This window comes from Lichenostomus cassidix, unplaced genomic scaffold, assembly GCF_008360975.1.
Source record: "Lichenostomus cassidix isolate B80296 unplaced genomic scaffold, HeHo_3.0 HiC_scaffold_34, whole genome shotgun sequence".
NCBI classification, from domain to species: domain Eukaryota; kingdom Metazoa; phylum Chordata; class Aves; order Passeriformes; family Meliphagidae; genus Lichenostomus; species Lichenostomus cassidix.
In genome coordinates, this window is record NW_028147431.1 from 764,133 (window position 1) to 779,611 (window position 15,479).

Sequence of the window (15,479 nt, forward strand, 5' to 3'; positions counted from 1 at the left end):
GATTTTGGGGAAAAAAATGGGGATTTTGGGGAAAAATGGGGATGTTGGGGAAAAAATGGGAATTTTGGGGAAAAAAATGGGAATTTTGCGGAAAAAAAATGGGGATTTTGGGGAAAATTTGGGGAAATGGGGATTTTTGGGAAAAAAGGGAATAGTGGAAACAGATTTGGGAGGATTTGGGGAGTTTTTTGGGGAAGGAAAAGGGATTATGGAGGAATTCAGGACTTCCGGCTGGGATTTCGGGAGACGGGAACTGCCAAATCTGTCACCTGCACCGTGAGATTTTGGGATTTTGGGATTTTGGGGGGATTGGGATTTTGGGGATTTGGGAAATTGGGGGAAAATGGGGATTTTGGGGGATTTTTTGGGGGATTTTTTGGGAAAATGGGGATTTTGGGGGGAAAAAAGGGAATTTTGGGAGGAATTGGGGGAAAAAAGGGGATTTGGGGGGATTTTTTGGGGAAAAAGGGGATTTTCGGGAGAAAAAAGGGGATTTTGGGGGGATTTGGGGGGAATCCATGACTTCCGTTTGGGATTTCGGGAGACGGGAACTGCCAAATCTGTCACCTGCACCGTGAGGAGTTGGGGAAAAATGGGATTTTTGGGGGGTTTGGAAGGGAAAAAAGGGGATTTTGGGGAAAAGGATTTTTGGGGAAAATAGGAATTTGGGAGTAAAAATGGGGCTTTTGGGGGTAAAAGGGGATTTTGGAGGTGAATTGGGGGAAAAATGGGGATTTTGGGGGAAAGAAGGGGATTTTGGGGCAATTTGGGGAAAATGGGGATTTTGGGGGATTTTGGGGAAAATGGATTTGGGGCTTTAGGGGGAAAAAAGGGGAATTTGGGGGGAAAAGGGGATTTGGGGAGTTTTTTGGGGGAAAAATGGGGATTTTAGGGAAAATTGGGGGGATTTTGGGGGAATTCATGACTTCCGGCTGGAATTTCGGGAAATGGGAACTGCCAAGTCTGTCACCTGCACCGTGAGGAGTGGGGGATTGGGATTTTTGGGGGGAAAAATGGGGATTTTTGGGGGAAAAAAGGGGATTTTTGGGGGGGAATTGGAGGTAAAAAAGGGGATTTGGTGGCAATTTGTGGGGAAAAGGGGGATTTTGGCGGGAAATTCCCAGTTCACTCCCAGTTTCTCCCCCCATTCCCAGTACTCCCCAGCCCTGAACAAGCTGTACTGCCAGCTGGCCGAGCCAGATCCCTATGGGATCACTATGGGGTCACTATGGGGTTTTTATAGGATTTCCCCAATCTCCGGCTATTCTATAGGAATTCCCAGTTCATTCCCAGTATTCCCAGTTGACTCCCAGTTTCTCCCAGTTCACTCCCAGTTTCTCCCACCCTTCCCAGTACTCCCCAGCCCTGAACAAGCTGTACTGCCACCTGGCCAAGCCAGGTCCCTATGGGATCACTATGGGATCTTTATAGGGTTTTTATAGGATTTCCTAGTTTCGGGGCTCTATAGGGTGATTCTGTAGAAATTCCCAGTTTATTCCCAGTTCATTCCCAGTTTCTCCCACCATTCCCAGTACTCCCCAGCCCTGAACAAGCTGTACTGCCGCCTGGCCAAGCCAGGTCACTATGGGGTCACTATAGGGTCACTATAGGGTTTTTATAGGGTTTTTATAGGATTTCCCCAATCTCCGGCTATTCTGTAGGAATTCCCAGTTCATTCCCAGTACTCCCAGTTCACTCCCAGTTTCTCCCCCCATTCCCAGTACTCTCCAGCCCTGAACAAGCTGTACTGCCGCCTGGCCAAGCCAGGTCCCTATGGGGTCACTATGGAGTCACTATGGGGTTTTTATAGGATTTCCCCAATCTCTGGCTATTCTATAGGAATTCTCAGTTCGTTCCCAGTACTCCCAGTTCACTCCCAGTTTCTCCCAGTTCACTCCCAGTTTCTCCCCCCATTCCCAGTACTCTCCAGCCCTGAACAAGCTGTACTGCCGCCTGCCCAGTGCAGGTCCCTATAGGGTCACTATGGGGTCACTATGGGGTTTTTATAGGATTTCCCCAATCTCGGGCTAATCTGAGGGAATTCCCAGTTCATTCCCAGTATTCCCAGTTCACTCCCAGTTTCTCCCCCCATTCCCAGTACTCACCAGCCCTGAACAAGCTGTACTGCAACCTGTCCTGTGCAGGTCCCTATGGGGTCACTATAGGGTCTTTATAGGGTTTTTATAGGATTTCCTAGTTTTGGGGCTCTATAGGGTGATTCTGTAGGAATTCCCAGTATTCCCAGTTCACTCCCAGTTTCTCCCCCCATTCCCAGTACTCTCCAGCCCTGAACAAGCTGTACTGCCGCCTGGCCAAGCCGTGCCCAGTCCAGGTCAGGGTCACTGTCCCTCCCCCGGCCGGCGCTGTGGTCAGAGCTGTCGCTGTCTACAAGAAATCCGAACATGTGGCCGAAGTGGTCAGGAGGTGTCCTCACCATGAGCGCTGCGGCAACGGGGGAGACGGTGAGGAAAACCTAAAAATGGGGGAGAAAACCTCAAAAATGGGCTGGAGGACTCCGAAAATGGGGAGAAAAACCTCAAAAATGGGGAGAAAAACTTCAAAAACGGAGAGAAAAACCCAAAAAATGGGATTTTCGGGACTTAGAAACCCCAAAAATGGGGAGAAAAACGTCAAAAATGGGTTTTTCGGGGTTAGAAACCCCAAAAATGGGGTTAGAGATCCCAAAAACGGGGAGAGAAACTCCAAAAATGGGGAGAAAACCCCAAAAATGGGGAGAAAAACTCCAAAAATGTGGAGAAAAATCCCAAAAATGAGGAGAAAAACCCCAAAAATGAGGATTTGGGGTGTTAGAGGTCCCAGGGTGGTCAGGAGGTGTCCTCACCATGAGCGCTGCGGGAACGGGGGAGACGGTGAGGAAAACCCTAAAAATGGGGGGAAAGACACCAAAAACTAGGAGAAAAACCCAAAAAAATGGGGAGAAAAGCTGCAAAAATGGGGAGAGAAATCCCAAAAACAAGGAGAAAACCCAAAAAAATGGGGAGAGAAACTCCAAAAACGGGGAGAGAATCTCCAAAAATGGGGAGAAAACCCCAAAAAATGGGGAGAGAAATCCTAAAAGTGGGATTTTCGGGGCTTAGAAACCCCAAAAATGGGGAGAAAAACCCAGAAAATGGGGAGAGAAACCCTAAAAAACAGGGAGAAAAACCCCAAAAATGGGCTGGGGGATCCCAAAAATGGGGAGAGAAACCCCAAAAATGGGGAGAGGAACCCCAAAAATGGGGAAAGAAACCCCAAAAATGAGGAGAGAAACCCCAAAAATAGGGAGAGAAACCCAAAAATGGAGATGGGAATCCTAAAAACGGGGAGAAAACCCCCAAAAACAAGGAGAGAAACCCCAAAAATAGGGAGAAAAACCCCGAAAATGGGAAGAGAAATCCAAAAAATGGGGTTCTGATTTTGGGATTTTGGATCTGATTTTGGGGGTTTTGGGTCTGATTTTTGGGATTTTGGGATTTTGGTTTGATTTTGTGTTTTTGGGTTGATTTTGACTCTAATTTTGGGTCTGATTTTGAGGTTTTGAGTCTGATTTCTGGTCTGATTTTTGGGATTTTGCCTCTGATTTTGGGGTTTTTGGGTCTTGATTTTGGGATTTCTCTCTAATTTTGGGATTTTTGCTGTGATTTTTGGGATTTCTGATTTTGGGATTTTTTTGCTCTGATTTCAGGATTTTTCTCTGATTTTTGGGATTTTGGGATTTCTCTCTAATTTTGGGATTTTTTTGCTCTGATTTTGGGATTTCTCTCTGATTTTGGGATTTTTCTCTGATTTTGGGATTTCTCTCTAATTTTGGGATTTTTTGGCTCTGATTTTGGGATTTTTTTGCTCTGACTTTCGGGATTTTCTCTGATTTTGGGATTTCTCTAATTTTGGGATTTTTTTCTCTCTGATTTTGGGATTTCTCTCTAATTTTGGGATTTTTTGGCTCTGATTTTGGGATTTTGGGTCTGATTTTGGGATTTCTCTCTAATTTTGGGATTTTTGCTGTGATTTTTGGGATTTCTGATTTTGGGAATTTTTTGGCTCTGAATTTTGGGATTTTCTCTGATTTTTGGGATTTTGGGATTTTTTGGCTTTGATTTTGGGAATTTGGCTCTGATTTTGGGATTTCTCTCTGATTTTGGGGTTTTTTTGCTCTGATTTTGGGATTTTTTGGCTCTGATTTTTGGGATTTTGGGTCTGATTTTGGTTCTGATTTTTGGGATTTCTCTTTAATTTGGGGATTTTTTTGCTCTGATTTTGGGATTTCTCTCAGATTTTGGGATTTTTTGGCTCTAATTTTGGGATTTTGGCTCCAATTTTTGCTCCGATTTTGGGATTTCTCTCAGATTTTGGGATTTTTTTGCTCTGATTTCGGGATTTTTCTCTGATTTTGGGATTTCTCTCTGATTTTTGGGATTTTTTTTCTCTGATTTTGGGATTTTTTTGGCTCTGATTTTTGGGATTTTGGGATTTTTTGGCTCTGATTTTTGGGATTTCTCTCTGATTTTTGGGATTTTGGGATTTTTTTGGCTCTGATTTTGAGGTTTCTGTCTGATTTTGGGATTTCTCTCTGATTTTGGGATTTCTCTCTGAGTTTTGGGATTTTTGGGATTTTTTCTCTCTGAATTTGGGGTTTCTCTCTGATTTTGGGATTTTTCTCTAATTTTGGGATTTTTTTGGCTCTGATTTTTGGGATTTCTCTCTGATTTTTGGGATTTTGGGATTTTTTGGCTCTGATTTTGGGATTTCTCTCAGATTTTGGGATTTTTTTGCTCTGATTTTGGGATTTCTCTCTAATTTTGGGATTTTTGCTGTGATTTTTGGGATTTCTCTCAGATTTTGGGATTTTTTTGCTCTGATTTCGGGATTTTTCTCTGATTTTGGGATTTCTCTCAGATTTTGGGATTTTTTGGCTCTGATTTTGGGATTTCTCTCAGATTTTGGGATTTTTTTGCTCTGATTTTGGGATTTTTTTGCTCTGATTTTTGGGATTTTGTTTCTGATTTTTGGGATCTCTGATTTTGGGATTTTTTTGCTCTGATTTTTGGGGATTTCTCTCTGATTTTGGGATTTCTCTCTGATTTTTGGGATTTTGGGATTTTTTGGCTCTGATTTTGGGATTTTTTGGCTCTGATTTTGGGATTTCTGTCTGAATTTGGGGTTTCTGTCTGATTTTGGGATTTTTTCTCTCCGATTTTGGGATTTCTGTCTGATTTTGGGGTTTCTGTCTCCCCAGACGCTGCCCCAGCCCAGCACCTGATCCGGGTGGAAGGAAATCCCCAAGCTCGATACCAGGATGATGAAACCACCAAGAGACACAGCGTGGCAGTGCCCTACGAGCCTCCTGAGGTGACCCCAAAACCCCAAAAAAATTACCCTAAAAACACCCCAAAAAACCCCAAAAAAATCTGAATCCCACAGAGCCCAAAACTCCCCAAATACGCCATAAAAATGGCCAAAAATCCCAAATATTTCCCACAAAAACAGCCCTATGAGCCTCCTCAGGTGACCCCAAAACCCCAAAAAATTACCCCAAAATCCCTAAAAATTACCCCAAAAAACCCCAAAAAAATCTGAATCCTACAGACCCCAGAAATCCCAAAAAACCCCATAAAAATCCTCAAAAATCCCAAATATTTCCCATAAAACCAGCCCTATGAGCCTCCTGAGGTGACCCCAAAACCCCAAAAAAATCCCAAAAAAATCCCCAAAAAATCTGAATTGCACAGACCTCAAAAACCCCACAGAAATCCCCAAAAATCCCATAAAAATCTTAAATAATCCCCACAAAAACAGCCCTATGAGCCCCCTGAGGTGACCCCAAAACCCCAAAAAATTACCCCAAAAACACCCCAAAAAACTTCAAAAAAATCCAAACCCCACAGATACCAAAAACCCCAAAGAAATCCCAAAAAAATCCCATGAAATTGCCCAAAAATCCTATTTCCCACAAAAACAGCCTTATGAACCCCAGAGGTGACCCCAAAACCCCAAAAATTACCCCAAAATCCCTAAAAATTACCCCAAAAATAACCCAAAAAATTGAAACTCTTCAGACCCCAAAAATCCCACAGAAATCCCCATAAAAATCCCATAAAACTGCCAAAAAATCCCAAATATTCTAGGTAAAAACAGCCCTATGAGCTCCCTGAGGTGACCCCAAAACCCCAAAAATTACCCCAAAAACACACCATAAAACCCCAAAAAATCTGAACCCTGCAGACCCCAAAAACCCCATAGAAATCCCCAAAAAAAACCCTAAAAATGCCCAAAAATCCCAAATATTCCCCACAAAAACAGCCCTACGAGCCTCCTGAGGTGACCCCAAAAACCCCAAAAAATTACCCCAAAAATCCCTAAAAATTGCCCCAAAAAATCTGAATCCCACAAGCCCCAAAAACCCCAAAGAAATCCCAAAAAATCCCATTAAAATGCTCAAAAATCCCAAATATTTCCCATAAAAACAGCCCTATGAGCCTCCTGAGATGACCCCAAAACCCCAAAAAATTACCCTAAAAACACCCCAAAAGCCCCAAAAAATTCCGAATCCTGCAGCCCCCAGAAATCCCAAAAAATCCCATAAAAATCCCCAAAAATCCCACAGAAATCCCCAAAAATCCCACAAAAATTCCCCAAAATCCCATATTATTTTGTGGCATTTTTTGAGCTAATTTTGGGTTAGTTTTTGGGATCTTTTTGGGATTTTTTTGGGGATTTTTTGGGTTTTCCCCTTTCTAATGGCGTCTGAAGTTTTGGGATGGATTTGGGATGAGTTTTGGGATTTTTTAATGGGGTTTTTCCTGTTTCTCTATTGGGATCTGAAATTTTTGGGTGTTTTTGGGATGATTTTTGGGGTGATTTTTACGTTATTTTTGAGTTGGTTTTTGGGATAATTTTGGGGATTTTTTAGGGATTTTTTTAGGATTTTTTTGGGATTTCCTGCTCTCTAACCCCATTTTTTCCCCAAATCCCAGGTGGGTTTTGGGGTGATTTTTGGGGTGTTTTTCAGGTGTTTTTGGGACGATTTTTGCTGCATTTTTTATGCTATTTTAGAGCTGGTTTTGGGATAATTTTGGGGATTTTTTGGGGATATTTTTAGGATTTTTTTGGGACTTTTTATAGGATTTTTTTTGGGATTTCTCCCTCTCTAACCCCATTTTTCCCCCAAATCCCAGGTGGTTTTGGGGTGATTTTTGGGTGTTTTTGGGGTGATTTTTGCTGCATTTTTTACGCTATTTTCAAGCTGTTTTTTGGGTTAGTTTTTGGGATTTTTTGTGATTAGGTATTTTTGGGTGATTTTTGCAGCATTTTACGCTATTTTGAACTGTTTTTGGTTTTTGGGATTTTAGGATTTTTTTTGGGATTTCCCTCTCTCTAACCCCATTTTTTTTCCCCAAATCCCAGGTGGGTTTGGGGTGATTTTCAGGTGTTTTTCAGGTATTTTTCAGGCGATTTTTGCAGCGTTTTTTTACCCTATTTTCAAGCTGTTTTCTGGGATAGTTTTGGGGATTTTTTTAGGATTTTTTTTGGGATTTTTCTCCTCTCTAACCCCATTTTTTGCTCCATTCCCAGGTGGGCTCAGACTGCACCACAGTTCTGTACAACTTCATGTGCAACAGTTCCTGCATGGGAGGAATGAACAGGAGACCAATCCTCACCATCCTCACCCTCGAGGGGCCTGGGTGAGACCAAAAAACCCCAAAATCACCCCAAAATCCACCCCAAAATCTGCCAAAGTCACCCCAAAATTCACCCCAAAATCCACCCCAAAATCACCCCAAAATCCACCCCAAAATCCCCCAAAATTCACCCCAAAATTCACCTCAAAATTCACCTCAAAATCCCCAAAATTCGCCCCAAAATTCACCCCAGAATCTACCCCAAATTCGCCCCAAAATCCCCAAGATTTGCCCCAAAATTCACCCCAAAATCCACCCCAAATTCACCCCAAACCCCCCCAAAATTCACCCCAAAATCCCTAAAATCCACCCCAAAATCTACCCCAAAATTCACTCCAAAACCCCCAAACTCACCCCAAAATCTACCCAAAATTCGTCCCAAAATCCACCCCAAAATCACCCCAAAATCTGCCCCAAATTCACCCAAAATCCCCCAAATCCACCCCAAAATCCACCCTAAAATCCCCTAAAATTCGCCCCAAAATCTACCCAAAATTCACCCCAAAATGCCCAAAATTCACCCCAAAATTCACCCCCAAATCTACCCCAAAATCTACCCCAAATTTCCCCAAATCCACCCCACAATCCCCTAAAATTCACCCCAAATTCACCCCAAAATTTACCCCAAAATCCACCCCAAATTCACCCCAAATTCACCCCAAAACCCCCTGAAATTCACCCTAAATCCACCCCAAAACCCCCTAAAATTCACCCTAAAATTCACCCCAAAATCTACCCCAAATTCACCCAAAATCACCCCAAATCCCCCAAAATCCACCCCAAAATTCACCCCAAAATTCACCCAAAAATCCCCTAAAATTCACCCCAAAATTCACCCCAAAATTCACCCCAAAATCCCCCAAAATCCACCCCAAAACCATGGCAATCAATATTTGGGGGTTTTTGGGTTATTTTTTGAGGTTTTCGGGTCACCAAGTCCTCCCATCCACCAGGGGGCAGACTCTCGGCCAGCACTGTTTCAAAGTTCAGCTGTCCCTGTGGATTTGGGATTTTTGGGGATGATTTTGGGTTGTTTTTTGGGGTTTTTTGGGTTATTTTTTTTGGATTTTGGTGTGTCTGAGTCCTCCCATCCACCAGGGCGCAGACCCTCAGCCGGCGCTGTTTCGAGTTTCAGCTGTCCCTATAGATTCAGGATTTTTGGGTCTTTTTGGGGGTTTTGGGTTATTTTTTGGGATTTCGGTGTCACCGAGTCCTCCCATCCACCAGGGGGCAGACCCTCGGCTGGCGCTGTTTTGAGGTTTGGGGATTTTGGGTTATTTTCTGGGATTTTGAGTTGGTTTTTGGGCTTTTTGGGGTATTTTGGGGGTTTTTTTGGGGATTTTCGGATCACCGAGTCCTCCCATCCACCAGGGGGCAGACCCTGGGCCGGCGCTGTTTCGAGGTTCAGCTGTCCCTGTGGATTTAGAATTTTTGGGATTTTTAGGGGTTTTGGGTTATTTTTGGGATTTTCATTGTCTCTGAGTCCTCCAATCCACCAGGGGGCAGACTCTAGGCTGGTACTATTTCAAGGTTGTGTTGTGGTTGTTTTTGGGTTTTGGGGTTTTGGGTTTTGGGTGGATTTTGGGTTATTTTCTGGGATTTTGAGTTGTTTTTTGGGGGTTTTGGGTTATTTTTTGGGATTTTGGTGTCACTGAGTCCTCCCATCCACCAGGGGGCAGACTCTGGGCCGGCGCTGTTTCGTGGTTCAGCTGTCCCTGTGGATTTGGGATTTTTGAGGTGTTTTGGGGTATTTTTGGGGTGATTTTTGGGGTATTTCTGGGTGGTTTTGGGGATTTGATTTATTTTTGGGATTTCTGCTCACCGAGTCCTCCCATCCACCAGGGGGCAGACCCTGGGCCGGCGCCATTTCGAGGTTCAGCTGTCCCTGTGGATTTAGAATTTTTGGGATTTTTAGGGGTTTTGGGGTATTTTTGGGGTGGTTTTGGGTTATTTTTGGGATTTTCATTGTCTCTGAGTCCTCCAATCCACCAGGGGGCAGACTCTAGGCTGGTACTATTTCAAGGTTTGGGGATTTTGGGTTATTTTCTGGGATTTTGAGTTGCTTTTTGGGGTTTTTGGGTTATTTTTTGGGATTTTGGTGTGTCTGAGTCCTCCCATCCACCAGGGGGCAGACTCTGGGCCGGCGCTGTTTAGTGGTTCAGCTGTCCCTGTGGATTTGGGATTTTTGAGGTGTTTTGGGGTATTTTTGGGGTGATTTTTGGGGTATCTCTGGGTGGATTTTGGGTTTTTGGGTTATTTTTTGGGATTTTGGTGTGTCTGAGTCCTCCCATCCACCAGGGGGCAGACTCTGGGCCGGCGCTGTTTAGTGGTTCAGCTGTCCCTGTGGATTTGGGATTTTTGAGGTGTTTTTGGGTATTTTTGGGGTGATTTTTGGGGTATCTCTGGGTGGATTTTGGGTTTTTGGTTTATTTTTGGGATTTCGGATCACCGAGTCCTCCCATCCACCAGGGGGCAGACCCTGGGCCGGCGCTGTTTCGAGGTTCGCGTCTGCGCCTGTCCTGGTCGCGATCGCCGCCTGGAGGAGGAGAACCAGCGCAAGAGGGGCGGGGCTGGGGGCGGGGCCAAGCGAGGTGAGGGCGTGGCCTGGCCTGAAATGGGCGGGGGTTGTGATTTGGGGGCGGGGCTTGGGGTAAGGTGGGCGGGGCTAAGTCTGACCAGGGCGTGGCTTGAAGGTTGATTGGGGCGGGGCTTAATGGCACTTGGGGGCGTGGCCACAGTGGAGGGGGTGGAGCCTAAATGAATGGGCGTGGCTTGAGCTCAGGTATTGCTGGGGGCGTGGCCACACTCGATGGGGGTGGAGCCTAACAAGGATTGGGTGGGCGTGGTCTAAGTGAAGGGGCGTGGCCTAATTGGGCGTGTCACCATGTGGGCGTGGCCTAAATGGATGGGAGGGGCTAGCTGGGATGTGGGCGTGGCCTGGTGTAGAGGGGCGTGGCCTGGTGGGGGCGTGGCCAGGCCGGGGAGGGCGTGCTCTGCCATTAAAAGGGGCGTGGCTAACCCCGAAATGGGCGTGGCCTAGCCAGTGGGCGTGGCCAAACGCCCCAATGGGCGTGGCTTAGGCCAGGCTGCCAATTCCTGGGTGTGGCCTAAGGGATGACGTCATTCCTGGGCGTGGCTAACCCCCAGTGGGCGTGGCCTAATGATTTCATGAATGCGGGCGTGGCTGTTGGTGGGCGTGGCTAATTTTGGGGGCGCGGTCAATTTTGGGGGCGTGGTCAATTTGGGGGTCCCCAAATCTCTCCCTCCCCTCCCCCCAGCCCTGCCCCCACCGCCCGAAGCTCCCGAGAGCTCCAAGAAGAAAGTTCTGGAAGCCGAGAATGAGATCTTCTACCTGCAGGTGGGAATTTGGGGGAAATTTGGGGAATTTTGGGGGAAATTTGGGGGAAATTTGGGAATTTGGGGGGAAATTTGGGAAATTTGGGGGAAATTTGGGGGAAATTCGGGAATTTGGGGGGAATTTTGGGATCCCAGGTGGTGATTTGGGGGAAATTTTGGGAATTTTTTTGTGTTTCCATCCCCCTGACCCCATTTTTGGGTTTTTTTTGGGGTTTTTTTGGGATTTCCATCCCACCGACCCCATTTTTGGAGTATTTTTTGGGGGTTTTTTTGGGTTTTCCATCTCTCTGATCCCATTTTTGGGTTTTTTTGGGGTTTTGGGTTTTTTTTTTTTTTTGGTTTTTTTGGGTTTTCCATCCCTGTGACCCATTTTTGGGGGGTTTTTTTGGGGTATTTTTTGGGATTTCCATCCCCCCTGACCCCATTTTTGGGGGTTTTTTGGGTTTTTTGGGGGTTTTTTTTGGTTTTCCATCCCCCTGACCCCATTTTTTGGATTTTTTGGGGGGTTTTTTGGGTTTTCCATCTCCCTGATCCCATTTTTGGGGTTTTTTTGGTTGTTTTTTTTTTTTTATTTTTTGGGTTTTTTTGGGGTTTCTATGCCTGTGACCCATTTTTGGGGGGTTTTTTTGGCGTTTTTTTGGGGTATTTTTTGGGATTTCCATCCCCCCTGACCCCATTTTTGGGCTTTTTGGGGGCTTTTTGGGGTTTTTGGGTTTTCCATCTCCCTGACTCCATTTTTGGGGTATTTTTTGGTATTTCCATCTCCCCGACCCCATTTTTTGGGGTTTTTTTTTGGTTTTTTGGGTTTTCCACCCCCCTGATTCCATTTTGGGGTATTTTTGGGTTTTCAATCCCCCTAACCCCATTTTAATGGTTTTTTTTTTAGTTTTCCATTCCCCTGACTCCATTTTTGGGGTATTTTTGGGGTAATTTTTTGGGTTTTTTTGGGATTTCCGTCCCCCTGACCCCATTTTTAGGGTATTTTTTAGAGTTTTTTGGGTTTTTTTGGGATTTCCATCCCCTGACCCCATTTTGGGGTATTTTTTGGGGGTTTTTTTTGGTTTTTTGGGGGTTTTCCATCCCCCTGACTCCATTTTGGGGTATTTTTGGGTTTTCAATCCCCCTGACCCCATTTTATTGGTTTTTTTTTTTAGTTTTCCATTCCCCTGACCCCATTTTGGGGTATTTTTTGGGGTATTTTTTGGGTTTTTTTGGGTTTTCCACCCCCTGACCCCATTTTTAGGGTATTTTTGGGGTATTTTTTGGGGTTTTTTGGGATTTCCATCCCCTGACCCCATTTTTAGGGTATTTTTGGGGTATTTTTTGGGTTTTTTGGGATTTCCGTCCCCCTGACCCTATTTTTGGGGTATTTTTTGGGGTTTTTTTTGGATTTTCCATTTCCCTGACCCCATTTTGGGGTATTTTTTGGGGTTTTTCCAGGTTCGGGGCAGGAAACGTTTCGAGATGTTCCGGATGATCAATGAAGCTCTGGAGGCCACCGAGGGGGGAGGGGCGGCCAGGACGTGAGTTTGGGGATTTTGGGGGGATTTGGGGTCATTTTGGGGGATTGGGGTCATTTTGGGGCTCTGGGGGCATTTTGGGGATTTTGGATCATTTGGGGTTTGGGGTCATTTTGAGGATTTGGGGTCATTTTGGGGGATTTGGGGTCATTTTGGGGGTCATTAGGGGCCATTTTAGGGTCTGGGGTCATATTTGGAGGTCTGGGGGTCACTTTGGGGTCCTGGGGGTCATTTTTGGGATCCTGGGGGGTCATTTGGGGGTCTGGGGGTCACTTTAGGGTCATTTTTGGGGGTCTTGGGGTCATTTTTAGGTATCTCTGGATCTCCCTTGGGTCAGTCAGGGTGCTCTAAAAGTCCTTTTGGGGCATTTTGGGCAATTTTGGGGTGTCTGGGGGTTTGTTGGGAACTTTTTGGGGTTTCTTTAGGGACTTCTGGAGTCCCTTTCGGGGTTTTTGGGGTCACCAAAATTTGGGGCTGTCTGGGGGTTTTTTGGGGTCTCTGTATGCATTTTTGGGGTTTCTTCAGGGACTTTTGGGGTCTCTTCAGGGGGGTTTTGGGATTTCCAAACTCTTGGTGCGCTCTGGGATCTTCTTGGGGACTTTTTGAGGATTTTTTGGGGTCTCTTTAGGGATTTTTTTGGGTTTTTTAGGGGTCTTTGGGGTCCATTTATGGGTTTTTGGGGTCTCTTCAGCGATTTTTGGGGTCTCTTTTGGGGACTTTTTGGGGTCTCTTTATGGGTTTTTGGGGTCCATTTATGGGGTTTTGGGGATCTCTTTAGGGGTTTTTTGAGGTCTCCTTAGGGGTTTTTAGGATCTCCAAAATTTCGGGGAGCTCTGGGGGTTTTCTGGGGTCTCTTCAGTGATTTTTGGGGTTTCTTTCGGGGTCTTTGGCATCTTTTTGTGGGTTTTTGGGGTCTCTTTAGGGGGTTTTTGGGTCCATTTCTGGTGGTTTTTGGGGGTCTCTCCAGGGGTTTTTGGGATTTCCAAAATTTTGGGTTGCTCTGGGGGCTTTTTGGGGACTTTTTAAGGTTTTTGGGGTCTCTCCAGGGGTTTTCGGGATCTCCAAAATTTGGGGTCTCTTTGGGAGTTTTTGGGGTCCTTTTATGGTTTTTTTGGGGTCTCTTCAGGGGTTTTTGGGGTCCATTTATGGTTTTTTGGGGTCTTTTTGGGGGTTTTTGGGATCTCCAAAATTTTGGGGAGCTCTGGGCGTTTTTGGGCATCTCTCCAGAGGTTTTTTGGGGTCCATTTATGGTTTTTTTGGGGTCTCTTTAGGGGGTTTTTGGGGTCCATTTATGGTTTTTTGGGGTCTTTTTGGGGGGATTTTTTGGGATCTCCCAACCCCGGGGGTCTCTAACCCTCCCCTCCCCCCCCCAGGAGCAAAGGGCGCCGCCCCCGGGGGGAGGGGCTTGTGCCGCGCGGGAAAAAACTGCTGCTGAAGGGCGAGTCGGGCGACTCGGACTGACCACGCCCACTTTCGGGAGGCCACGCCCCTTTCCCAGACCACGCCCACTAACCCTTCTCCCTCCCCATTGGCTTAATTCCCCCGCCTGGCCACGCCCACTTCCTTCTTAGCCACGCCCCTATATGGTAATTAATCCCTTAGCCACGCCCATTCCTTTAGCCACGCCCCTTTTCACGTAGCCACGCCCCTAAAGCCTCACCCGGCACGTTTTCCGACAATTTAGCCACGCCCACAACGGTTAAACCACGCCCCCAGCTTTTAGCCACGCCCACCTGGTCTGGCCACGCCCCCTCTGGGTGAAAAACACTTTCCTGCATGACGTCATTCCCTGGCCACGCCCACCCGACGCTTGGCCACGCCCCCCGCGGGTTTTTAAAGCTTTTTTTTATATAATAAAGAAATTTTTTGTATTGTCCAGTTTGGGATACTGGGAGACCAGTTTGGGTACTGGGATTGACCAGTTGGGTTATTGGGAGACCAGTTTGGGTACTGGGATTGACCAGTTTGGGTACTGGGATTGACCAGTTTGGGTACTGGGATTGACCAGTTTGGGTACTGGGATTGACCAGTTTGGCTACTGGGATTGACCAGTTTGGGTACTGCAAGACCAGTTTGGGTACTGGGATTGACCAGTTTGGGTTATTGGGAGACCAGTTTGGTGTTACTGGGAAGGAAGGCTGATCCCAGTTTGGTTACTGGGAGGAACTGGAATTCAGGATTTCCCAGTTTAACTGACTGGGATTTCCCAGTTTGGATTCTGGGAGCCCAGTTTAGGTTACTGGGATTTCCCAGTTTGGGGTTACTGGGAGGAACTGGAATTCGGGATTTCCCAATTTAACTAACTGGGATTTCCCAGTTTGGTTACTGGGATCCCAGTTTGGGTAACTGGGAAGGAAGGCTGATCTCAGTTTGGTTACTGGGAGGAACTGGAATTTGGGATTTCCCAGTTTGGATACTGGGAGCCCAGTTTGGTTACTGGGATTTCCCAGTTTGGATTACTGGGATCCCAGTTTGGGTAACTGGGAAGGAAGGCTGATCTCAGTTTGGTTACTGGGAGGAACTGGAATTTGGGATTTCCCAGTTTGGTTACTGGGATTTCCCAATTTGGGGTAACTGGGAGGAACTGGAATTTGGGATTTCCCAGTTTAACTTACTGGGATTTCCCAGTTTGGTTACTGGGAGGAGCTGAAATTTAGGATTTCCCAGTTTGGGGTTACTGGGAAGGAAGGCTGATCCCAGTTTGGGTTACTGGGAGCCCAGTTGGGTTACTGGGATTTCCCAGTTTGGATACTGGGAGGAACTGGAATTTGGGATTTCCCAGTTTGGTTACTGGGATCCCAGTTTGGACTCAGGACCCCCTCAGGAGGCTCAAACTGGTCAAACTGGTCCCAGTTTGGGTTCCCAACTGGGAGGGGGCGGGGCTAAAAAGTGGGCGGAGCCTCCCAACCTCCCCTCCCCCTCC

At 46.1% G+C, this 15,479-nt stretch overlaps 1 protein-coding gene and 1 long non-coding RNA gene across 5 annotated transcripts in view; both read left to right on the top strand.

The window, feature by feature from the left end:
- Positions 1 to 14,434, top strand: part of TP53 (tumor protein p53) — a 26,152-nt gene extending 11,718 nt beyond the window's left edge. The window contains exons 4-11 of the mRNA XM_085045062.1: positions 198 to 276; positions 2,276 to 2,462; positions 5,237 to 5,349; positions 7,573 to 7,682; positions 10,149 to 10,270; positions 10,958 to 11,037; positions 12,477 to 12,559; positions 13,930 to 14,434. Of these exons, the coding sequence (XP_084901188.1) occupies positions 198 to 276; positions 2,276 to 2,462; positions 5,237 to 5,349; positions 7,573 to 7,682; positions 10,149 to 10,270; positions 10,958 to 11,037; positions 12,477 to 12,559; positions 13,930 to 14,017 (862 nt within the window). The 3' untranslated portion in view covers positions 14,018 to 14,434. The remainder of the gene's footprint in view (positions 1 to 197; positions 277 to 2,275; positions 2,463 to 5,236; positions 5,350 to 7,572; positions 7,683 to 10,148; positions 10,271 to 10,957; positions 11,038 to 12,476; positions 12,560 to 13,929) is intronic.
- LOC146423081 (uncharacterized) lies at positions 502 to 2,269 on the top strand. 4 transcript variants are annotated; one of them, XR_014847652.1, is made up of 4 exons: positions 502 to 574; positions 1,155 to 1,292; positions 1,324 to 1,859; positions 1,891 to 2,269. It is a non-coding gene; the product is annotated as an uncharacterized LOC146423081 (long non-coding RNA). The 4 variants fall into 4 exon arrangements; XR_014847649.1 differs by having other exon boundaries at positions 1,155 to 1,859; XR_014847650.1 differs by having other exon boundaries at positions 1,155 to 1,848; positions 1,881 to 2,269.
- Positions 14,435 to 15,479: the final 1,045 nt, after the last annotated feature.